The 25,414-nt window shown below is 45.5% G+C and overlaps 1 protein-coding gene across 3 annotated transcripts in view; it reads left to right on the top strand.

The window, feature by feature from the left end:
* SFMBT2 (Scm like with four mbt domains 2) overlaps nt 1-25,414 on the top strand; it is a 215,887-nt gene that overhangs the window by 115,134 nt on the left and 75,339 nt on the right. For all 3 annotated transcript variants that reach the window (XM_055332786.1, XM_055332787.1, XM_055332788.1), the window contains exons 7-8: nt 63-160; nt 24,653-24,754. In XM_055332786.1, coding sequence (XP_055188761.1) covers nt 63-160; nt 24,653-24,754 — 200 coding nt within the window. The remainder of the gene's footprint in view (nt 1-62; nt 161-24,652; nt 24,755-25,414) is intronic.

Raw genomic sequence — 25,414 nt, 5'->3', positions numbered from 1 at the left:
GAGAGAACCACCCGCAGAACATTTGAGTCCTTAAATGCTTATGTGGTTTGCTGTTGATACAGAAATCTATCCTTTGAAGATGGCCTCTGAGTGGAAATGTGCTCTGGAAAAATCCCTCACTGATGCCGCACAGTTTCCTCTTCCGATGGAAGTATTTAAGGTAAGATGTCGGTTCCTAGTGACTTGTTTATTACTCTTCTCAACAGCAGCCATTCTTGAGTGAAAAGTTTCTCATAGTGAATCCTTTCCCACCTGCTCAGCCAGTTATCATTTGAAATGTTTAAAATGTTACCTGTGAGCTTGTGCTTTGTTTTGTCATCTTCCCAAGTACTCGTGTTACAAGATGCTGATTGAAATTCTGTGGCTTTCTTGTTTTTCTCCATAATGCATTATTATAGAATAATAACACCTTCACCCCTTACAAAGGGAACAACAACAACAGCAAAAAGTTAGCAAGTCTGTTTTTGGTATTTGTTTGGTAAAAATAATAGAAAATGATGCTCCTCTTGACGGGTCGGTCGGTTCTCTGGATGGACCAAGAAGTTTGAGTGAGTATCTGATGGGCCGTAGGCCGTGAGGGTTGGGGGTGCCAACAGAAGGGGAAAGAAACACACAACTGAAATGGATCACTGTGTTCCTGACACTTGAAAATTAGGCCTAACACTTCCATGTAGATGAATATGAAGCTGTGGGCGGGGATGATGTGTGCGGCCCAGAGGAAGTCCTGAAATGTCCTCTTCCTACCTGGACCTCGAGTCCTGGGGCAGTTCTAAATGTGGTTGCTGTCACCTGGCAGAAAGTAGTCTTCCCATCCCGAGGGGGCACGTTTCTGCAGTGCCGTACACATCCCCTGTGGAGAATACCCGGGCAGCAAGAGCTTAGGGCCTGGGTGTGGGCGCTGGTATGCCGAAGTCCTTACTCAGAATTTAAACCCATCACAACAAATTGTGAACCTTCTCTAGCTGCACTTTTCCTTGTTTATAAAATTGGACCTAAAGAGATGGCTTTTAGGGACCCCTGGGTGGCTCTGTGGTTGAGCGTCTGCCTTGGGCTCAGGGCATGATCCCGGGGTCCAGGCTCCCCTCAAGGAACCTGCTTCTCCCTCTGCCTGTGTGTCTCTGCCCCACCCCCCGCTTCATGTCTCTCATGATTAAATAAAGTCTTTAAAAAAACAAGATGACTTTTAAAACTAGTGATAAAATTATGTTCTGAAGTTTGAGTGATGACTTCTACAGTGTTTGGATCCTCCTGTATAAGAGGAGCAGCATCGATAGACTAGGCTAGTAGGGGTGGTGATCACTGGCAATGAAACAATGTTTTGAGGGTTTTGTTTTGTTTTTGCTAACTCATCAATGACTTCATTCCTCACTTCTCCCTCCCTCCTTCCCTTGCCTCCTTCTTTCCTTCCTTTCTTGCTCTCCTGGTAACATCCTCCCCTGGAAAAGGTAAAAGTAATAACTAAAAACAACTTTTACTTTTCCATTACATATCTGGCTCTACGGCCTCTTTGCGTCCCCCTTTTTGACCTCTATGGTCAGTGTCCACTGTCTTCATGGTGGCCTTATTTAAACATAAACAAACATAATTAAAATTTTATTTTTTAAAACATTTTACTTATTTATTCATGAGACACACACAGGGAGAGGCAGAGACCCAGGCAGAGGGAGAAGCAGGCTCCTCGTGGGGACCCGATGTGGGACTCGATTCTGGGACCCCGGGATCATTCTCTGAGCTGGAGGCAGATGCTCAACCACTGAGCCACCTAGACGACCCCTTAGTAAAAGCATAAACTGGATCATGTCCCTCAAGTTTGAAAAAATGGATTTTCTTTTGAAATACATTCCACATCTGTGGGGCGCTCTGAGTAACAGGTGAGGTCTAGACTCGGGAAGTCACCACCAGAAAGAAGCCTTCTGCGTGTCCTTCCCAGACATGCTCTCCTGGCTCTGCCAAGGCACCTGGTGCCTTTGCCTTTGCGGCGGTCATTTTCTTGCTTCTCTTTGTAGTGTTACTGCTGGTGTATGTTTTCCTAAATGGCTTATTATTTGCTCTTGACAAAGTAAGAAGCAGATATAAGCCTACTTTTTTCAGAAGAAACAAGGCTTTTCCTGGGGTGCCTGGCTGGCTCAGTTGGTGGAGCATGCAGCTCTTGATCTTGGGGTTGTGAGTTCGAGTCCCACGTTGGGTGTAGAGTTTACTTAAAAAAAAATAAAACCTTAAAAAAAAAAGAAAGAGGCCTTTTCCTGCTCTTTGGAGGGGAAAATAGCTGAATGATGTTTGGGTAATAGGCTGGCTTTGCTTTTTCTTGGTTTACAAGAGTCGAGTCAGCAGAGTCATGAGCTGGTCTTTAGAGAATTAGAGTTTATCGTAGTTGAGCTGCCGTCTGCCAGAGCTCCCGTGAACTCCAGGGACCGGCCATCCCTGAGACATACGGACAGGAACCAGTTGGTTTATATTTTCTGCTTTTATAGCTTAACTCCTGTTCCCGGAACAGGCCCGAGCGCTACTTTCTGTGATGTGAATGGAATGTTCTCCTCGGCTCCGGGCAGCTGGGCCGAGAGCAAGGACTGGGGACCTGTTTTGTATTTGATCCCAATGAGCCTGACGCTGTTCACGGTCTCCGTCTGCCCTGTTTGGCCTTCTCCCCTCAGGTCATGAAGCTGCTACGACACGACAAGCCATCTTGCTGGTGGCGGCCCACAGTGTCTCTCGCGTTGAGTCCGGGAGAATGTCTTTATTATGTCTTCATGCTTCAGTGAGAGGTTGGGTAGAGAATTCTAGGCTTTTCTCAAGAATTTGGAGGTATCACTCCCTTTTCTATTCCTTCCCTGCAATCTTGTGTTTTCCCCCACTGTTGCGCAGTTTCGCAGTGGAATGCCGTGGTGGGCATCCATTTCCTTCCATGATGCTGGCCACCTCCGGCACCTGCAGCTCATGCCTTTAATCTGGGGACGTTTCTTTTTTTTTTAATTTTTTATTTTATTTTATTTGTTTTTTATTTATTTTTTACATTTCTTTTTTCGAACGATGTCTCATATCTCTCTTTGGCTCTCTTGATTTGTGAGTATGTGGATGCGGTACTCCTGGACTGGCTTTTTACTTCTCTCTCTCTCTTTCAGTTCTATTTTCCATTTCCTTGTCTGTTTGCACCACTGTGAGAAGTTTCCTGAACTTATTTGTGCTGTTTTTACGACCACTTGTCTGGTGTGTTTTTGCTGGATGTTGTTTACAGCCTCGTCTTCTTACCGCACAGATGCATGAGTTTCTCTTGTTGGAATTACTGATTTTTAAAAGCTTTAAAAGCTTTTTTTTTCTCCCCTGAATGATCTGTTTTCTCCATGTTGCCTTTGGTTCTGGTTGTCCTTGTCAGAGGCTTTCCGACGATGTCAGAAAATCCTTGACCGTGGGTCTCGAGTAAGGGGGGGTTAGAAAGCCGAGGGTGGAGCTGGTCCGTGTAGGTGACCTTGGAGAGCTGCTTTTTTATATGGTGGCTTTTTCTCCTTAGCTGATTTTCCAGGGGGGTAGTTTTCAACTTCCAGCTTGGGGCTCAAAATCCAGCTTGGGGCTGTTGGTGGTGTTGGGTGAGCTGGGGAGAAGAGGGCTGGGGGTTTTGGCACTGAGGGACCAGGGACCCACACCTACAGCTCAGGGGCCATCTGTTTCACCCTCTCCAGAGGAGACTGGGGAGGACGGTTGGTCTTTCAGGGTGGGGAGGGGACCCCTTCCCTCACCTGCTCCCATTTACCTCCAGTTTGTTTAAGATTTTATTTATTTATTTATTTATTTATTTATTTATTTATTTATTTATTTGAGAGAGAGAGAGAGAGAGAGAGAGAGAGAGAAGGAGCATGGGGAGGCAGGGAGGAGCAGAAGGAAAGGGAAAGAGAATCTCAAGCGGTCTCTGCACTGAGTGCAGAGTCCAACGCAGGGCTCCATAACCCTAGGATCACGACCTGAGCTGGAACCGAGAGTCAGTCGCTCAACTGACTGCACCCCCCAGGTGTCCCCCCATTCACTCCCAGTTTTGGACATGTGGTTATTACTGGTTTCCGAGGCTCCTGAAGATGCCAGTTTCCCTGGGTTGGTTCTCGGCTTTGCTGCTGCAGCCTCAGGATTTCCTTCTGTTGATTGTACTAAATTAGTCACTGCTGGTTCATCTGTACTTCTGTTTCCATTCCTTTGTTGCTACTGAGCGGGTTCGTGTCTGCAGATTTTTATTTATTTTTTTGCTGGAATTTTGGTTAGAGTTGAGGGAGATGCTCAGTTAAGGCATCTGGCATTGGCATCTGGCAGCTCCTTTCAAGCAGCCTCATGGCCTGGACTGTATAGTTGAAGCTCCTTCCAGGTTGTGCCAGGCCTGCCAGGACTCCGTGCCTGCCTGCCTGTATGCCTCCTGGGAGGCATCTCCCCGGGGTGCCGGGTGCCAGCCTCTGCTCTACTCTTCACATACTCTCTGCCCCTGTCTTGTTCTTTCTGTTAAATCTTGCTGAAGATTTGCTGCAATTTGACTGCAAATACACATCTGTTCACAAAGCCTTCCAGGGGCCCCTGGGCTCTGCCCCTACCCTACATGAGGGGCTCCCTCTTGGGTCCTGTCGCTCAGCTCACACTTAGACTTTGCCATCTGTGTGGTTCTTGACGGTCTGTCCATGTCTTTTTGCCTAACCGAAGCTTTTGGAAGGCAGGGACCATGTTTTTCTTGTTCAGTGTTGAAGCTGTTGAACCAGACTCTGTAGCTGCAGTAAAGCTCAGAAAATCCTGTCGGATATGTGAGCAAATTCGTGAATAGACAGGTGCCTTTAAGTCATTGATTTAAAATATGTTGAGTTCATATAGTTGTGGGTTAACTGGATATGCAGACGTACTGATCAAAATGTGAATGCTAACACTGAAAAGGTAGAAATGTTAGTAATCCTAATGCATTTTTAATTAACGATTTACTAATTCATTACCCATTTATTGAGCAGCTACTCTCTGCAAGATGCTATTGACCAGATTTCAGGGTCTCATCATTTGTCTACATTTTTTTTCAAAATATAGTGACCTTCTTCCCTCCCTTTCATGTTTTCCTATTAGAATTCAGACTCTACTGTGGGTGGGCTGCTGAGAGTTATTGCGCTCAATGTTTTGTTCATAATGAATAGTTGCTTTAAGAGTAGATCCTGAATATTTCCTGCTTTCCGCAGGATGTGTGGAATGGGCATTTCATGAATAAAAATGGGTCGAATTGAAAGTTATGTGTTCCTGAGGCACTTCTATGAATGTTTTCTCTGATTTCAATTCGATGGAAAAGAACTGGGCAGTTGCACTTTCTTAACCATGCTTTTGTGTGGAGTAGATATTTATACATTTAATTTTGGAATCCCGAGAACAACCACCATCCCAAGGCTGTTGTAATAAATTACCACAAACTGGGTGACTAAAAACAATGAAAATGTATTCGGTCTTAGCTTTGGAGGCTAGAAGTAGAGATGGAGCTGTCCGCAGGACCACACTCCTTCCCACGGCTCTGGGGAGTGTGTCCTGGCTTCTGGGGGTTGCCTGCGATCCTTAGCATCTCTTGGGTTGTGGCGGCATACCCCCCAGCCTCTGTCTCCGTGTTCCCTCTGTGTGATTGTCCCAATTTCTCCCTGCTTATGGGGACACCCATCATCATTTGATGTCGGCCCACATTAGTGCAGCATGACTGCAGCTTAACTTGCCTGTGTCTGCAAAGACCTCATGTCTAAATAATGTCACATTCCCAGGTTTAGGGTGGATGCGAATTTTTAGGAGACATTATTCAACTCAGTAAAACCACATTTCATGTATGAATAGTAATTTAAGAAATCATATAATAGTATTCTCTACTGAGTTATCCTACTCACACAGGAGTCCCTAAGCTCAGAGAAATTGCATGGGGGACATGTGATGGGTTCTTCAGACTGTCTTAACAGTTGCTTCACGTTAATAAAAATTAGGTTTTTTTTTTTGTCTCAGGTTTTGGAAGTTTCAGTGAGCAATATTCTGCAGGCAGGGTGCAAAAATAGAACTTGTATATGTTTTTCTTCCCCTGTTATCACTGTTTGATCATCACTGTTTCTCACCAGGAAAACTTACTTCTATTATTTTCATTATGGTAAAAGTATATATGTTTGGATTCAGTCATGAGTCTTCCTAGATGCGTGTCATTATGGAACATTGCCATAGTGTTTAGCTGTTGCAAGACAGAAGTCAAAGCTATGCACATTTAATGCCTAGAGATGAGCAGTATTTCAAAGCAGTTCTTTTTAAATTATTTTTACACCATAGATAAAATGGGTATTTTGATGGAATACATCTCGTTTTGCTGCGGTGTTTGCCACTCTGAGGATGTGTTCCTCTGTGTACTTTGGTATCTGTGGTTCTATGCCTATAAGTGTGGTCTGCTAGTGTTAATGTACAGAATTCTTCATCTTGCATGAATATAGACAGTAATTGTGTAAAAACAAGCTCATCTTTAGTATTCCTGCTGTTATCTATCCTTGATTTGAGAGAACACTTGGGATGGCTTTTGGTTACCATTTTAGTGGGAATTCTGATTCTCCTGATTTGGAAAATGCAGATGATCTTTAAAAATGTACACTCATTTGAAAGACAAGTACCTAACAAAATGGCAACCATACAGAGGGAAAAGGATTTAAAAAAATGCATTATATTGAAAACTGAATAATGAAAAAGATTTTTTTCCTGATAACCAACCTCATTATTGAGGGACCTAATAGATGTGCTAAAATAATCCATATATTACTACTAATTTACTCCTGAAGGAAGGTAAATTTATAGAGGGGACTACAGTGCATGTCAACATGGTGTCTCATGGCTTCCTCTTTTCATTTATTAGGCAACCTTTGCAACCCGTCATTGGCTTGTAGGTCAAGTCCTACTGTTATAGTGATGAGACCAGAAGAAAGGGGCTGGTGATTTCTGTTCTGTTTCAGTTTTCAATTGCACTAAGTCTCCACTGCATGGATTTAGGGGAATTCAGTTACATCTTAAAAATGGGGCCAAGGGAGATGTGAAAATAAGAGTGTAGCTATCATTAACATAACCTTCCATGTCTCAGACATTCAGAAGCCTTCTCTAATCACTGTTAACTTTTCATTCTCTACAGTCCTCATAAGCTGCGATTACGTTTGTAACCCCACTCATCTTCGAGTGTTAAGTCATGGACATTTCAGTGACAACTCGTACACACATCAAAGAGATGTACACGTAAGAAGCCCGAGTTCCCAATTTGCCAGTTAAGTGCAATAAAGCATTTTTCCCTTAGGGGAATACCGGTGTGTAGCCCAGGGAAAGCCCGCTCTCCACCTGACTTCATTTGTTGAGCACACCTTGTAATTGCAAGGAAAGAATGTTATTTAAAATGTCACTGAAACCCATTACCCAATTTTATCCCTTAAAGAAGTGAACTTGCTCGAATATTTTTTTTTCATTCCACTGAAAAAAAAAAGTTTAAAATCTCACTGTGTTTGAAATTTCAAAGAAGCTGTTTAGAGATAGGCAGTAAAGTGAAAGTGAGGGTAAGACACAGGGACGTGAGGCCAGCACCGTGGCTTCGTCCCTGAAGCCCGGTTCTTTCTGATGCTTGCGTCGGGTCCCCAGCTCTAACCCCCAGGTTTTGTGAATACCAGGACTCATAGGACTAAGATGTGGTTATGCTCATGGTTGGTTAATTACAGAAAAAGGGCATAGAGCTAAATCGGCCAAAGGAAGAGCAGCATGGTGTGGACTCTGGACATGGATGCACAAGCCTCCATGGGTCCTCTCCAGAGTGTCCCAAGGGAGACTCTGAATTGCGACAATGTGTGCTAACCATTGCCTTCCAGGGCAGCGCATCTAAGGCCCCACTGGCCTTGTAGGCGCCATCTGCTCAGTATGTCCCCAATTCCTCAGCTCCCAGAAGGAAATCATATTGTTTGTACAAACAGCATTGGCACAGCGGGCTACGCTTCTACATAGGGGAACTTTCTATCAGTGCAGAGTGCTATCTATAAGCCATAACTCCGGATGGCAGCCCAGGGCTAACCCCTTCCCAACGACTGCCGCCTCTGGCCTACTCTGCATGTTACTCCTCTTCTGCCCACCTCCGTTCCATCTGTGGACCAAGCCTGGCAGCTCTGCGGTCACAGTCTGTCTCAGATTCAGTCACTCTTCTCTTGGTCCATCGCCACAACCCCTGTTTCCTGGACTGCTGCCTTAGTTACAGAACCGTGTTCCTGGATGCTCATCATTGCTTCCCTGCAGTCTGTTCCTTAGAGGGCCGCCAGAGTGATTCTTCTGAAACAAAATTCAGATCCCATCACTCTTCTGCATGTGACTCTTCCTGGGGCATCTCATCCTGCCCCTGGTCCTGCGTGGTCCTGCTCCCTGTGAGCCCGTCTGCCACCTTAACCCTTCGGTGAACTGCTGCCCCTCCAACACGGAGATGCCCCTGCTCAGGCCTTCTCAGTAACGCTCTGTCTGCCTGGAAAGTGACCCCAGAGGCCTGCGTGGCATCTTCTCTCACTTTATTCGGGTCTCTGCTTACACTCTCTGCCACCATCTGTCCTCCTTCCATCATCATGCCCATCGTAGCACTGATCCCCACGCATATTCTGGATTAATTTGCTTTTTCTGCATCTGATGTTTCCCCCAGCTAGAGTGGAAGCTCCATAGAACAGCCTGCGGCTCCGTCCCCAGTGCCTTGAACAGTGCCTGGCACATAGTGAGTACGCGATAAAAATTCCCAAGTGGTTTAGTGAAGAAGTAACTACAGAAATCTGCTCAGAAGAGTGGAGACTCCGAGGCCATGAGTGTTACGTCAGTGGGGCAAGTCTCATGTGAGTGGTTCTGAATGATGCGGTGACCACGTGCAGCACACGTGAGAGCACCCAGAGGAATATTAGGGATGAATTGGAGTGGAGGAAACATCTCAGCCTCTGTGAGGTCCTGTTGGCAGTGTAGTTGCAATGTCTGTGTGTACGTCTTGCTGACGAAGATCGGTCACCCATGTTGTGTGTGGACTCGTTTTCTTCTCAGAGTCTCCGGCTTTTATTACCACGCCAGGTGTTTGCAGTAATGCATCATAGGGTGCTGGGTGTGATGCATACTTTACTGATTAAACAGATCTGTGCAGATACAAGGAGCTTGAGGAATGTACTGGAGAGGCCATCAGGCAGGAGCTGGGTCTGAGTGGCTGTGTTTTGCCTTCTGGGCATCTGGTTTCCCACCGTACGGCCTGTCTTTCCTAGTGTCGCATCCACGTTCCTCCGATCCACGTCATAGCTGGGTAGATGAGATGTGTCTGGGTGGTGACAGCCGATGTTTTCGGATCACTCCATTTTACCAGAAGCTGAGGAGAGCTGTGCTTTTCGATGGGACGTGTAGATCTAGCCTCTAGCCATGGTCCATCCCATTATTGCCAAGTCTCGATTGACATCTGTGGCTGATGTGGAGGTTACTGGGAGCCAAGATCATGGTAACTGGCGCTTTTCCTTCATCAGGACTCAACAGTGGGTCAGAAGACCGTGCTTGGTCTAGTACTTGGTCTAGAACTTGGAAAAACCACCAGGTCTCTGGCTGTTTGGCTTCTTTGACTTAAGTATCTGTTAAAAGGATCCCAGACTATTTGCACTAACAGGCCCCCTGGCAGTCTGCAGATAGAGGGCTTTCATGATGGCCAAACGACCCGCTAGATGTCCTTTGATCCCACCTCCAGCTGTATTTGTCATGATTTCTTCATTGCACCCTGCTCTCTAGAGCTGAGAAAGGGAGGGGGCCGCGGGGAGGAGGCTCATTGGTAAGAGAAGGTGCCGCTCACAGCCATGATTATTACTATTTTTCAACACCAGCAAGTTGACAAAGAAAGGCAGATATTCCATGCACGTTCGTCTTCTCTGTGCAGAGTGTTGGGGCTGTGCTCCAGCCACACTGATGATCCCCCGGCCTGTTATTTCTTTAGCTCTCTTCAGCTTTGAAGTATGTACCTGTCGGTGTGATTGTAGGTTTAACCCGTTGGAGGGAACCTCTTCTGTAGTTTAGGGTCTGAGACCTAGCTAGGTTAGAGGCCGGAGGGGGAAGGTGAAGTGGAGGCAAGAGAGAGGAGAGCTTTTCTTTCTCATTCTATCTGCTGCAGCCAAAGGGGTAGGGAAGCATGTGAGCTGTTGTGTTACGATGGATGGTGATGTTGTGGTTTCTATGGTGACTGATTTCTTTCTCTCTTGTTCTACTGCTAAATACAGCAACAACAACAACAAAACCCCCTTGTGGCTAAGTTTGGCCTTCAGGTGGGATAGTTAGATTCTCCAGAATTTGCTGTGGGCCCCCTGTGTCGGGCCAGCCCTTAATCGCTGGCATGATGTCCTCCGTCCCACATGGCAGACTGTGTGATACCAAACAGCGTAGCAAATAAGCGGTCTCATCAGGTTATACCCAAATGTTCCTTTTAAAGAAGGGCTGTCGGGCAGCCCTGGTGGCTCAGTGGTTTAGCGTCGCCTTCAGCCTGGGGCCTGATCCTGGAGACCTGGGATCGAGTCCCACGTCGGGCTCCCTGCATGGAGCCTGCTTCTCCCTCTGCCTCTATCTCTCTCTCTGTGTCTCTCGTCAATAAATAAATAAAATCTTAAAAATAAAATAAAGAAGGGCTGTTTTAGACCAAGGGTCCTTAGACTGATGGCTTGCCCCCTGCCACCCTGTTGATGCAGTTGCCCTGACCTCAGGGGTCTCCCCGCTGCCCGTTCCGGGCATTCCTCCCTCGGGGCTCCTTCACTGCACCCCTGGTCCTGAAGGCACGGCTCTGCCAGACGTGTGCGGCACCCCTCCCCTGTCGTCCTCATTTCTTTAAAGACTTCGGAGAGGGTTTTGCAGCAGAGCCTCTCTGGGGTGCTAGATTGAAGAGGAGCTCAGTCTTTCCTGGTGCGTAGAAATGCGAGGGAGGGCTTGTGCCAGGCTGCCCCTCGTATGCTTGGGTTCATGAACCACGGCACGTGAATTCCATTAATGGGAAAAGGATGATGGGGGCCATCTCGTTTTTATGAGCTTTGGAGAGAATCTTGGGAGAGACACACTCGAGAGGGCAAGTCTGGTCAAACAATAAGCATAACCGTAAAAATTGCAAAGCCGAGGTATGTGGAGTTCGCCGTAACAACGGCTCGGTTGCTGCTGCTTGCAATCTGCTAGATAGCAACTCGCTTCTAATTCTAAACATTAAGAATTTAAGAATATAGGCAACTTTCCATTATCTGCTCTGTGAGTTATCATTCCCAAATGGCTTCTGTTCGCCGCTGATTATTCTGGCTCCCACCAGTTACTGCGGTTTCGGGGACAGCAGGATAATATTAGCATGAACTCAGTGTCATTGGTGTTGGGATGTAGGGTGGGGGGTGCAGCATGCATCTCGAAGACAGAAACGTTTCAAAGTGATTGTTGTGTTAAATTTTTGTTTGTTCAGACTTTCCACGCCACTCTCCATCGATAAGAATAATTAAGAAGTGATTTGACTCGTTTCTTCTGTAGAGGATTTGGTAATGAGTCACAATAAAATTGTATAGAGGCAGTACACAAACACACACACACACACACAGATCCTTTGTGGGTTAGGTTGGACCTTTTTTTTAAAAAAAAAGATTTATTTATTTATTTATAGAGAGCGCGAGCGTGCGAGGGCGGGGGAAAGGCAGAGGGAGAGAGAATCCTCAAGCAGACTCTGTGCTGAGCGCAGAATCCCACACAGGGCTCGATCCTACAACCCTGAGATCATGACCCAAAATCAAGAGTCGGGTGTCTAACTGATTGAGCCACTCAGGGGACCTGGTTAGGTTGGACTTTTAATTACCGTGTGCCTTTTGTGAACAAGCATTTGCAAATCGCAGTATCTCAAGGAGGGAGACTGTGTAAGGAGGAGCCTAACTCCTTTCTTTCAGGGGTTAATGGTCTAATGGAAAACCAGGACCCCCAGCACAGCGATGCTTCTGTGCTGAGAACCCACAGCTTTCACTAAGCTCCATCCTTCCTTGAGAAAGGCCCCCTGAGGGGTCTGTGTGTAGCTCAGGTGTAAATGAAAGCATGGGGATCTCAGCTTCCCTTCCCTTCCTTGGACAGCCCTCTGAGTTGCCTTGTCTTAATGGTATGAAGTCAAGGGCAAGATGAAAATCTGCCTCCAGGATGGTCTCCAGCCCCACTTCTAACCAGAAGGATAAACATATCAGATAGACTTTTACATGCATATGTCATGTTGTGTTTAACATTTAAAAAGTGGAGCAAGTTTAGAATAGTAGAGACCAGACTTAAAGCTTGTTAATATTTACTGAAATGTCCTGTAGTTGCTGGTGAAATTTCTAAGTCCCAGGGACACCTGGGGGGGGGCTCAGTGGTTGAGTGTCTGCTTTTGGCTCAGGTCGTGATCCTGGAGACCTGGGATCAAGTCCCACATCGGGCTTCCTGCATGGAGCCTGCTTCTCCCTCTGCCTGTGTCTCTGCTTCTCTCACTGTGTCTCTCATGAATAAATAAATAAAATCTTGAAAAAAAGATTTCTGTGTCCCCTTGATTTTCCTAAAGGTACGTACAAGCATACATAACTTCAGGCTGTAAAGGAGTTCAGAAAATTTAGTCATTTTGGTTGTATTTGTACAAATTGGCCCATTCACTGGACCTCACTTGTTTCTGAGCTACTAGTGATTCAGAGAGGCTGCAGGTGCATCAGTGAGAGGGGGGTGAGCAAGGCCAGGCCGGAAGCATTCTTGTGTTATGAGTCGCACACCTTCGGAGTGTCTCTGGAATATATAGAAACCCTTTCAGAGGGCACCTGGGTGACTCACTTGGTTAAGGACCTCACAGCATGATCCTGGGGTCCTGGGATCGAGTCCTGCATTGGGCTCCCTGCTTAGTGAGGAGTCTGCTTCTCCCTCTCCTGCTTCCCCTTGCTTGTGCTTGCTCTTTCTCTTTCTTTCTCTCAAATAAATAAATAAAATCTTTTAAAAAAGACTCCTGGGGGGGTCTCCAGGCCCAGAGAAGTTCATTCTTTGTCCTACCCTGGGCTGGGAGCCCGTGGTGGATCCACAATGCGTACACAGACCTATCTGAATCCCAGGGCCGAGATCCATTTGCTTTTGTAGAGTCTTTAGAAGTAAACAAGGGTATTTAAAGGCTGAGCCCAGGAAATGTCATTGCAACAAGGAATGAGGAAATAAATCCTGAGGGTGTTAAGTATGTGCCTACCGAAATATCATACATGTCCTGGAATATGTTGAGTGACCCTTCGTTGCTCAGTCACTTCTGACAGAGGCTCTGTTAGATATTAAGGCAGGATGATTCTTTATTGTCATAATGAACATGTGCTCCCATTTCTTTCAAATGCTGGTATCCAGAGGCTAATGGTGCTCCCTGTGTGGAAGTAGACCCACTGGTGTAGGCCAGTAGGAGTGGCCCCGTTTTTCTTGACAGCGATTGGCTTGGGAAGATGCATGTGACCACTTTGGGTCAAGGGTGTATGAGGACGCCGGTTACATGGTTTCTAGCATAGGTGACCTGGCTTTTCAGAAGATGCATGGGGAAGGGGTGGCTCTCTCTTCTCCCTCTGTACTTCATCCCATTAGGCTGAGGATCCTGGGACCCTGCAGCCATCTGCAGGCCCTGAGGAGAGCTGCCCTATGGAAAGTGGTTCCCCCAGAGTGGTCCCTCCACTGAACGAACCTGGGCCATGTGTGACGTTGTTCCCTCCTCCCTTTACCAGCAGCCTTAGTGGAAAATTTTGTTATGGGACATAATGGATGTCCTTATGGCTCAGGCCAGTGTGAGTGGGATTTTGTGGCCTGGCTATGTCAACGTGGCCAATGAATAAGGCTTTCCTTAGGGAATGGTACCCACTGGGTGACTTGGTCTACTTGTCTCTAGGTTGGAAGTGATGGTCTTGTCTCTAGGTTGGAAGTGATAGTTTACTCCTTAAAAATAACACACCCTTTGCTACCAGGGTGGCAGGCAGATTAACAAGTACCTAAGTCATTTATCATCTTTATTTTATACACAGAGTACCTGTTGTGTGACACCAGATTGTGAGTAGGGTGTGTTTGTGGTGGTTCTCTTCATCCGGCATAGCATCTTCTCATGTCAGACACCAAGTGTTCAGAGAGGTGGCCTTGGGAGGCTAAGTAACAACACTGGACCTGCAGTGTGGACTGGCTCAGATGCCCAGTCAGGATCTCCAGGCCTTGTTGGGATGACATGTAGTAAATCAGAACTGAAAGGGTTGGCCTGCACGAGTCATCGAACCAAGACAGGAGGGAGCTTCCGGGTTCACTAAATGTTGGAGACAGAGGTGCAGAGAACCAAGGGACTTTGAGGGACTCATTGAAATTGAAGGGTGAGGAGCCCACACATGCAGGTTCCCCTCTCCAGGGTGTCTGAATCGGGGAGACTTTGCCTGCCAGGGGCCATGTGGCAATGTTGGGAGGCATTTTGCTGGCCACAGCCAGGAGGGAGCTACTGGTGCCTCGTGGGTGGAGGCCAGAGATGCAGCCAAGAGCATCGTGTAGCACACAGAACAGCACCACCAACAAAGAATTATCCGGCCCCCAAATGCCAACAGTGCTGAGGCAGAGATTGAATACTTTTCTCCCCTGGAAACAGGTGGACGGGGAGAGATCGAGGACAGCCAGGATTGAGGAAGGCGCTTGGGACTCTGTTATTAGGCCTGTGCCAGACTTCCTGGCAGTTGGCACTTAAAAATGTGGGATCTTCTCCATCCCACACTGTTGAGAGGAGTGGACCCCCCTGCACTACAGAAGCTGCTGCCTGTGTCTGCACGGGTCGGAGCACAAGATCCACCTGCTCTGTGGAAGAGCGTTGCTCGCTATCTGCTCTACTTTCTATCACTGAAGGGTGGCGTCGACCCGAGTGGGGACCGTTCAGGGCCATGGTCATATTTCCAAGACAACAGTTGGGTTGCACTTGGGGCTTCTTCAGCAGAAGGGGCACCCAGCAGTATTTTTGTCAGTCACGTTCCATCTCTGGGCTGTGAAGCTTGGATCCCCCCTGGGGGATTCCCCCCCAGGAGCGGCCACCAAGCTCTTCCAGAGCCCAGGGTGCCTGGACTGCCCCCCTCCCAGCCCCCCGGAGGGTTGCTGTGGAAACGGGAAGAGATGCCCTGGCTTTATCGGGGAGAGGATGAAATAAGTGTGGGAAGAGACACTGTAATCACTGTTTACCTACACACACAAAATCAGCCGTGGTTTTTTCCATGACGCTGCTGTAAGTGAGGTCGAATTCCTTGCCACTTACAAATGCTTTTATGGTGCTAAATGTTAATCAATGAAAGGCATTCTCAGTACTCTGGGTTTTTTCGTTGTTTTTTTTTTTTTTTTTTTTTTTTTTTTTTTTTTAAATCTAGCGTACCACTTTTTGGATTTACTGTGAAATAGGTCTACTCTAGTTACCGGTTATAAATCTTGTGGTTCAAGTTGAAGTATATAGTACTACATTTCCTCATGACTATTTTTTAACTTGATTTACTGTATGGCTAGTAGATAAAACTGCTATTTACAGCTGTAAGTAAAGAATGGAAATGCTGATTAGGGTGCAGCGTACAGATTTTTTATTACATTTTCATTATAAATATTTCATTGGCTAAATTTAATCCAGTGCAGTGGAATTAAAATGTAAAAATGCTATTGATTTAATAAATGCTGGCTTCCTAATGTCCATTTTTAGATGAAACTAAGATAATGAGAGTAATTTTCTAGTGAACATATGAGTGCTAGATCTCTGGTAAAACAAAGAGGAACAAGATGATAAATTGCACTGGATTTTTTTTTTAAGCATGTCATATCATGCTGATATAAGTAAAGGCATTAAAGCGCAGTTCATTATATATCAATTTGAACGTAATACTAATTAAAACCTTCCTTTGACTTCACTGAAGCCTATTCTTAGAAATTATGTAAATTAATCGAGGCCTTTGAAAAGATGCAGGCGCAGCATTTGAGTACCCTGTGGTATATTGGAACTGAAAAAAATTACACTGTGCAATATTTTTGTGTAGATATGACACACAAGAGATTTTGATGCTGGAGGTGCCTGGGTGGCTCAGTCAGTTGAGCATCCGTCTCTTAATCTCAGCTCAGGTCTAGATCTCAGGGTCATGAGTTCAAGCCCTGCATTGGGCTCCACTCTGGGCATAGAGTCTGCTTAAAAAAAAAAAAAAGAAAAAGAAATTTCGGTGCTTAAAAAAATGTGGGGGGATCACCAAATTGCATATCTCTTTTTTGCCCATATTCTTTTTTTTTAAGATTTTATTTATTTATTCATGAGAGAGAGGGAGGCATACACAGGCAGAGGAAGAAGCAGGCTCCCTGCAGGGAACCTGATGTGGGACTAGATCCCAGGACCCCAGGATCATGATCTGAACCAAATGCAGACGCTCAACCACTGAGCCACCCAGGTGCCCATTTTATTTCATATCAACATAAGCAAAAAAGAGAAAGCAAAGAATTGAAGACCGAGGCTCATATTGCCACCACTGCAAGACTTCCTGGAGCAATTGATTGTGGAACTTGGGTTAGGAGTCTGGTTTCTGCACTGGGAAAGGATGCACTGCTTACCTTACATTGACATCCTCACAAAGTGCATTTTTATTGCGTTGTGTTAATTAGTTTGAACTCATTCCCTCCGTGCTGCATCCTTCATATTGTTCTATCATGTGAGACGTATTTCTCTAATGAAGCAGGGGTGGCAGGAAGCATCGACTATTTTAGGAGTCTGTGATAGCCACATAGCAAATTTTGGGGGCATAACCTGCAGCTCTTCAAGCCTCTAAAATAAATGCAGAGGGGTGAGTCAGGTTCAAGTAGGAATGTGACCAATGAGGAGGACCCAAAATGATGGAACATTCCATCTTTCCCATCTTTTCTTTCTTCTGTGTCCTGATGAGTATATGCTTCATCTCCTCCTGTAGATTAATACTCAGAGTCGTTTGCCGTTTTATAAAGAACTCAGGTGCTTGCCCTGATGCTTTATCACCCTGCCAAATAAGTTTGGGATGGTGCTTACTCTTGGATGACGAATATTAAGACAGCTCTAGGCAGTGACGTTTGATTCTTCTGGAAACAGCTAGTAGAAGGCATGGCAACTCTTTCCAGGGCAGGGATCACATCAGAGGCTGATGCTGGAAGCTGTGGGTGACCAGTGTGGGCCTGGTGCACCCCAGGGGATGCTCTGAGGTTGGCCGGTCTACCTGGCCTCTGCATCTCAGGTAAAATAAAACAAGACATCAGCCAAAGCTATAAAACCAAACAACCAAAGACACTGGTTTGTCTGCTTTTCTTTTTCCAGCGTGACATGTTATTTATTCCTCCTTAGTCATTTTCTAACTAAATTTCAAGCTTCTCAACGTCAGGAGCCACATCATCTTCTTGCTCTTTACTCTGTATAAATGAACACTTAACACATAGTATTTAAAATACTACTGACAGATTGAGATTCGTGTGCACTCTGCAGCCAGGAACTAGATTAACCACGTTTATCAGATGAACCTGTCTGGGTTAACATTGATCACGTGAGAAGATAGGTATTGATGAAGGATAGCTTGCTTACCAGGCCCCTGGGGCATTTTGCTGCACACGGTTCTTAAATCTTCATTGCTTAAAGAACACACGAAAGCAGTTAGTAAAAAGCCACCTCTTAATTTTTTGAAGACTGATGGTATATAAACATTTTAGGGGGTAAGTTTTTAGTGTCACGATACTCTGACACACTTTTTTCATAAGCCATTGAAAAAGTATTATGAATTAACAGCAAACATTGAAGGTTAAGTCAATGATCAGTATTTAGAGCTGATATTTTTTAATCTGGCAATATCTGTCTTTGAAATAAAACCTTAGGAGCTTATGGGCTTCAAGAGTGTTTTTTTTTTTAAGATTTTATTTTATTTATTTATTTTTAAAGATTTTATTTATTTATTAATGAGAGACACCGAGAGAGAGGCAGAGACACAGGCCAAAGGAGAAGCAGGCGCCCTGCAAGGAGCCTGATGTGGGACTCGATCCCGGATCCTGGGATCAGGACCTGAGCCAAAGGCAGATGCTCAACTGCTGAGCCACCCAGGCGCCCTGGGCCGCAGTTTTATTTGTTTATTTATTTACTAATTAGCGATAATAAATAAAAGATCCTTTTTGGCCTTTGTTTCCCAGTCCATCCTATAACCTGAAGCTCAGCATGGGTGTAGTCAGACCACTTGGATTTGAATCTGGCTTCTCTGGTGAGCTCTGTGTCCTTGCTTAGATGACTTAACCTCTCTGTGTCTTAATTTCCTTACTATAGGGTGGATACTCCCCTCCCTAGTCTACTGTGAGGGAAAAATGATGATACAAGGAAGTGCTCACAAGTATTATTTTTTTTATGATAGTCACACAGAGAGAGAGAGAGAGAGAGAGAGAGGCAGAGACATAGGCAGAGGGAGGAGCAGGCCCCATACACCGGGAGCCCGACGTGGGATTCGATCCTGGGTCTCCAGGATCGTGCCCTGGGCCAAAGGCAGGCGCCAAACCGCTGCGCCACCCAGGGATCCCGCTCACAAGCGTTTACAATGTGCTAGGTTGTTTGTTTCTCTACTTGATACCATGTGCCAAACCAGGTTATTCTCCATGCAGAGACTAAGGGAGCTCCTGGGTTCCTGGAGAGAATAAAGCTGATGGAGAACAAAAGTTGATGTATACATAATCTCTTGTACGTTGTCATGCCACTAAAAATAAGGTTCCCTGAAGAGCGATTGTTAAGGTAGGCTGCTAAGACAGTCCTCCAATAAAATGAATGGCATTTTATTTCTGATCAATATAAAACTACTTTCAGGCAAGAATAAAATGTGTAGCAATGGATGTAGATGGGAATGACACTGCCAGCATTTCTTAAACGGAAGTTTTTCTGTAAGCAATTTAACTGGACTCTGGCACATTTAAATAAACAGTATTTCTTGAGTGTGACAGGCATATTTGTGAATGTACTGAGGATTTAGTAATCCCTCCTGATTTCAGGAATAACATCATTCTTGATCCAATAATTGTGAGGTGTGAATGATTCTCTAGAGCTTTGCAAAGGCCAGAATGCATCTTTCAAACCACAGTGAATTTTCCATTATCTCTCGGTAGATAATCAGTTTTGCGAATCATCTTCAGGGGCCAGGAACCCTGTCTCCTTTTTAACATCGAGAATGATTAGCTGGTGTTTGTGTAAATGAACGCATGTACTCTCAGTGCATTAGCAGCCCAAAGTAAATGGTCTGGGGGCGATTAAATTTGTTTTTCAATGAGTGTATCTGTACTTTTCCTCATATACTTATATATACACACACAGAGCTCAGAAAATCTGTACATTATCTTATTTGGAAATTTATTGGCATTGAATTAATTATCATAAAAAAACTCCGTATTTTTTAGGAGTGACAGTGACTCCCTTTCCCTTTTTTTTTTTAAGTCCAGGATACTGACTTCCTGCCTTCTTTTTTTTTTTTTTAAGATTTTATTTATTTATTCATGAAAGACAGAGAGAGAGAGAGAGAGGCAGAGACACAGGCAGATGGAGAAGCAGGCTCCATGCAGAGAGCCTGATGTGGGACTTGATCCTGGGACTCCAGGATCGTGCCCTGGGCTAAAGGCAGGTGCTAAACCGCTGAGCCACCCAGGGATCCCCTCCCTTTGCCTTTTTTGATCAGCCTTAAAATGCCTAAATCCAGTATTTTAAGGCTCAGCCTCCCAAGCTAAATTTACCAAGCCATTTTCCCATAATCTTTTCTTTACCCTTCCGAGTCATGTGCTTTCCTATTCCAAATTAAGATTCACTCCTGTAAGTCCTCGGGTTGCCGTCATTATAGGAGTCGTGATTTTATGCATGCTGCAGTAAAGAAGTTCATTCTGGAATTTCTTCTAAGCCTGGATCTTCCATAGCTGTTGTCTTTTCCTTCTCCCTCTGATGTTACTGTGTGTGTGCTCTACGTCATGTAGTGCTCTGTGTGTGTGGTACCTTGGTGGTGTTTAATGTGTGCTTATTGAGTGAATGATGGAATGATTGGGATGAATATCAATAAATCATCTAGTCTTGATCATTTCTTCAGCTTCATTCAATAAGCACTTGTTGGGGTCTTTATTGGAAGAAGCAAGGAACACACATAAGAGAGATCAGCCTTGGCTGAGAAGAATTGCACTGAACACATGGCTACCTGTCCTGTTTGTTGAAAGGCCTCCAGTGGCCAACTGGAGGTTTCAATGGCAAGCCTTTTTGAGCAGATACTGTTCTATCTCTTGTAGTAAAAAAAAGTTTCTGACATCATCATTCATGAGGGACATAAGCATTAAAGCAGTAGGGGTACAATCATAACCAAACTCAGGATCATCATGTGTCTTTTTTCCTGGATTTTTTAAAAACATTTCATTGTATTGATTTGCCTTTGAAACAGGTGGGATTTTCTACATAGTCATTGAAGGATTGGTCTTTCTTTCTTTCTTTCTTTCTTTCTTTCTTTCTTTCTTTCTTTTTTAAATACTGATTAAAGGTGAATCTAAGAAAGTGGAAGGTGGGTCTGGTAATACAGGAACGTGTTATATAGTTTCCAGGCTTGTTTCTGAAATTGAGGGTTCAAGTTTAAGAGGCTCTTCTGGATAGATGTGGATTATTTGAGACCAGAATATAAACACCTATGTTTGGATGCAGCCATGTCTCATAACATCTGGCTTCCTTTCTTAGTGTATTAAACGATAGGATTGAAAAGTTTTCACATAGTTTGGAACAAAAACTGATGTTTTTCCATGAGTAAGAGGTCCATGTGCTTGCAAGTAATTGAAGGCTAGTGGAAATAGTTTAAGATGTAGGAAATTCAAGCTGTGATTGACAATGAGAAGACTCATCTGTAAACCTTTACTCTCTAAGCATTATTTTTAAATGGCTTAAAAATAGTTTAATGTCACTGAGATGAAATACTGTCAACACCATTTTAATTTTTAAAAAATATCAATGTCGCTAATATTTTATTTTCACCTCACACATGGCCTTGTATGATTTTAATGTGAAAGGTATTTTTTATGGATAAGCAGAGAGAGACACTTGGTGGTTGACAAACAAGCACATGGCCTCTCCAGAAAAAAAGGAAGGAGAGTGTGTGATTTCTGCATGAAATTATCCCCTCTTTACCTAGAGTTTGATGATGAATACACTGAAATCATTAATGATAAACGTTGATAACACAAGCTAGCAGCTCTGAAAGGAGGTTATCCAAGGAGCAAATTGTTGCCTTGAGCCTTTATGCTTTATTTCTAAGGAAAAGCAGCCATTGCCTGGTCCCACCTGACAACTAGGAATAAGGTAAGACAGCTATTAAGGGACATCTAGTAGTGTAGGGTGCCTGGTGCCATAGAGTTTTCAACACAATGTTGGGAGCTGTGATGGAGAAATCGGGCAGGGCTTGAAGCATTGACCCAGGAGGGGTGTAGATTGGCCAAAGGCTTCAAATCAGTGGTCAAGGTCACACTGAGATCCCGTGGTGTAGAATGGGTCCGGCGGTCCTGTATCAGTCCTACTTAGAAAGCTGGCTCTCCTCCAAGCAGGAATAGAGGTATCTGGAGCAAAGAGTGGGCACAGAGCTGAAATCAAGGAGGGGCTGATGACGGTGGGTAGATCAGAAGCCCAGAATGTCATCAGGCGGAAACAGAAAGGAGAAAGAAATCGAAATTGCAAGGAGAGTGCTGGTGGCGGAGGCAGCCAGAAGTTACAAATTTCCTATTATTGGTGAGCCGCATCTCAAGAATGTTTAGCCTTGTAGCTGTGAGTAATGAGAGGGAACACAGCAGCAAGGAGGGACATCTGATAGCAGAGAGAAGCCCAACTTCTGTGAAAATATTACATTCGTCTGGGCCATTTATTATACAGTTGACCCTTGAACAGCATGGATTTGAACTCCACTTACACACAGATATTTTTCGGTAGATACGGTGGCGTGCTGTAGATGTGTTCTCGTCATGATTTTCATACTAACGTTCTCTTTCCTCTTACTTTATTTTTTTATTTTTTAAAAAGATTTTATTTATTTATTCATGAGACACACACACACAGAGAGGCAGAGAGACAAGCAGAGGGAGAAGCAGGCTCCATGCAGGCAGTCGACGTGGGACTCGATCCCAGATCCCCAGGATCACACCCTGGACCAAAGGTGGCACTAAACCCCTGAGCCACCCAGGCTGCCCCTCTCTGGCTTACTTTATTGTAAGAATACGGCATATAATATACACAACGTACAAAATAGGCATTAATCAACTCTTCATGGGATTGGTAAGGCTTTTCTGGTCCGCAGCAAGCTAATAACCTTTTGGGGGAGTCAGAAGTTACACATGGAGTCTTGACTGTGCAGGAGGTTGGCACCCCAAAGCCCTGCATTGCTCAAGGCTCAACTATAGTTACCTGTGGGTCTTTATTAGTATTTGGGGCCATTTCTGTCTCATCAAGCAGTAGAATCATGACTGCTTAAACTTGCTGACAGTATTCGGGCAAAGTGTGTGTTGTATTATGATTTTGGAGCCATTCCTTATCTCAAAAGGGGAAAAGGTTCTTGTATGTAAAATGGGGAAAGTGGGATGCCTGGGTGGCTCAGCTCGTGATCTCAGGGTTCTGGGATCGAGTCTCATATCGGGCTCCCTCTCAGGAAGCCTGCTTCTCCCTCTGCCTGTGTCTCTGCCTCCTCTGTGTGTCTCATGAATAAATAAATAAAATCTTTTTAAAAAGGGTGTGTATTTGTGCAACCGACTACTGTGCCTCAGTTCCCACTGATCATGAGACACTGGGGGGTGTTGATGTCTGACAGGAACTGTAACTTTTAATCTTTTCATTCAGGTGTCAGGTCTTGCTTTTGGGTGTAAGTTTCCCACTGTTGTCCCATCCCCCTGGGCGCTGTGGTCGAGGCGTGTTAATATGCATTCACTCTCTGTGCTGTTTCTTCTGATTTTTTTTTTCTGAGCCAGCTTCCCAGCCACCAATAAAAAGAAACACTGTAGAGGCATCTGGGGGGCTCAGTCAGTGAAGCGTCTCCCTTCAGCTCCGGTCATGATCTCAGGGTCCTGGGATCGAGTCTCAACATCGTCAGGCTCCCTGCTTGGCGAGAGGCTGCCTCTCACCTGCCCCCCGCCCCCGCCCCAGTCACTTATGCTCACCATCTCTCAAATAAATAAATAAAATCTTTTTAAAAACCCGCTGTACTGTAAGTATAAAATAATAAAATCACCTCCTGATATTCCTGAAGAATATTTCCTTGTGTTTGGTTTCCTATGCATGTGATTTTTGTAAACTGTTGGTAGTTAAGTTCTCAAGGAACTTATAAAGGCTGAGAACGGGTTAGTTCTCTCAGTGAGCTTGTGTCACATGTCCTTGCACCCTGAACACATCCTTCTTATTGGCCTGCCTGCCCCCCACCCCCAGACCCAGCATTTCTTGTGCGCGCACTGGGCATTGATACCTTTGCAGACTGCGGTGTGATGACCCGAGACAGGGTCCTTGGGGTTCTCTGGGTATCTAAAGCCTCCCCCTTGTTTGGTGAAGCAGCGCAGTGGTAGGGAGTCATGTAAGCAGTTCTTCTCTGCTCTCGTGTCCTCCCCCTGCTACCCCAACCGGGTTTTGCATGGGGGAGCAGCCCCAGCCCGGCGGGACTCTTCACGATGATCCTCGGAGTCACTTGTCGAATGACATCATTGAATTAATTAAAAATCCACTTTAGATTTGCAGATAAAAGAAAGTAATAGATCCCTCGGTATTTCTGTACGTCTCGGCCAACTGATGTATTTAGAAATAGCAGGGGGTATTTGCAGCTGTTACTCCCTCAGGGACAGGCTGCAAATACGTTTATTTATCTACTAGCATTTATACAGGCTGTGAGTTACGAGATGACCTCCGTCTTTGCAAAATAAATCCTGGTATCCAGAGTCCAGCCAGCCTCATCTATTGCTGTATAGGGAAAGTGGATATTGAAATTTGTTTTCTTGGGAAAGCGGGAAGGCTCCATCTCGCACGCATAAGGTTGCTGTGAGTGGGTTATAAAACTGCCAGACACCTATTAAACAGGGGGTGTTGCTCATCTTTATTGAGCAGGAGTCGGGTTCTGATTGTGTGCAGGGCTGTTTGGGGCCTTTATGTGCACACATTCCCAAGATCGGCAGCTCTCCGCCGCTGACCGATAAGCTGTGTGCTCTTGGGCTCAGGAGACAGGGATGAGCCGTATCAGCCACAGAGTCTCCCCGAAGCCCTGCGAACTAGTTCCATAGCAAGAGGCCCCGTCTTCTGAAGATGCGCCTGCTGTGTGTTTCAGATGACTGATTGCCTGCATTACTCTGCTGTGCTTCAGTTATAGCACCTAGGAAGATCAAAGCAGTGCACTGTGAATTTTTTTGCTCGGTGTAAATTTAAGCATGGCCACAAAGGCGTGTTTCCTTCCCTTGGAAAAGCAATTTAGCCTGCAGAAAATAATTAAATCCACAGTATCTCGCAATAATGAGAAATTTGAAAGGGGGAGGGTTAATTATTTCAATCCGATTTTAGTTACCCAATAAAGTGTTTAAGGAGAGCGTCCAGACAGGGCCCGAGTTAATTTACGATACCATGACTTTCAGCGTTTCTGTCCTTTCCCTGCAGGATCATGCAGATCTGCGAAGCCATTTCTTCACAGTTGGGATGAAGCTAGAAACAGTGAATTTGAGCGAGCCCTTTCATATCTGTCCTGCATCAGTGACCAAGGTGAGCTTCCCTCCCTTGCTCTTTTACCTTCATGTCCAGCCGACGGGACGAAATGTGCTGGCGCAGGGGGTGGAGTGCAGCGGGGCGAAGCAGCCCCAGAGCGAGCGCCTTCTCCTTGGGCCACGCTGTCCTAAGGGGCTCCTTTGGTCCCTGGCCCCACAGAGCCAGGCTGAGCACATGCCTCCTGTTGCGGCAGATTTGGTTCCTACGGGCTGTCAGGGCTGGTGGCCTTGAGGGACCCGGAGGGAGGCTCAGGTGCGCTGCTGACTGTACGGCCGTGAACTCCGCCGCCAGTACGCGGCACCTTCTTCGGTCAACCAGGGTCACGTCCACGCTGCTGTTTGTCCCCGTCCTCGTTCACTTGGGCTGCTCCGGATTCACCTGCTGTAATCGTTGCAGTGGCAACTCGCTCCTCTTCCACAGTCATTCGTGGGATCCCCTTGTATTTTGGAAATGCCCGACAGCGGTGGAAAGCACATTCCCATCTCCAGTGTGTGTCCCCACGTCTGCCTCCTTGTTGCCCCTGGCTCTCATTCACTAAAGGGAGAGCATGCTTCTCCGTTTTGCAGATTCAAAATGAGATTACCTTTTAAGGTAAAGTCCATTTTCCTGACGGTCTGATGGTTTTTCAAGATTATAATTTCCCTCGGCTGTGCCAAT

This window comes from Nyctereutes procyonoides, unplaced genomic scaffold (genome assembly GCF_905146905.1).
Source record: "Nyctereutes procyonoides isolate TBG_1078 unplaced genomic scaffold, NYPRO_anot_genome, whole genome shotgun sequence".
NCBI classification, from domain to species: Eukaryota; Metazoa; Chordata; class Mammalia; order Carnivora; family Canidae; genus Nyctereutes; species Nyctereutes procyonoides.
The sequence above is the reverse complement of the archived record's forward strand: the minus strand, read 5'-3'. Positions and strand labels throughout refer to the sequence as shown.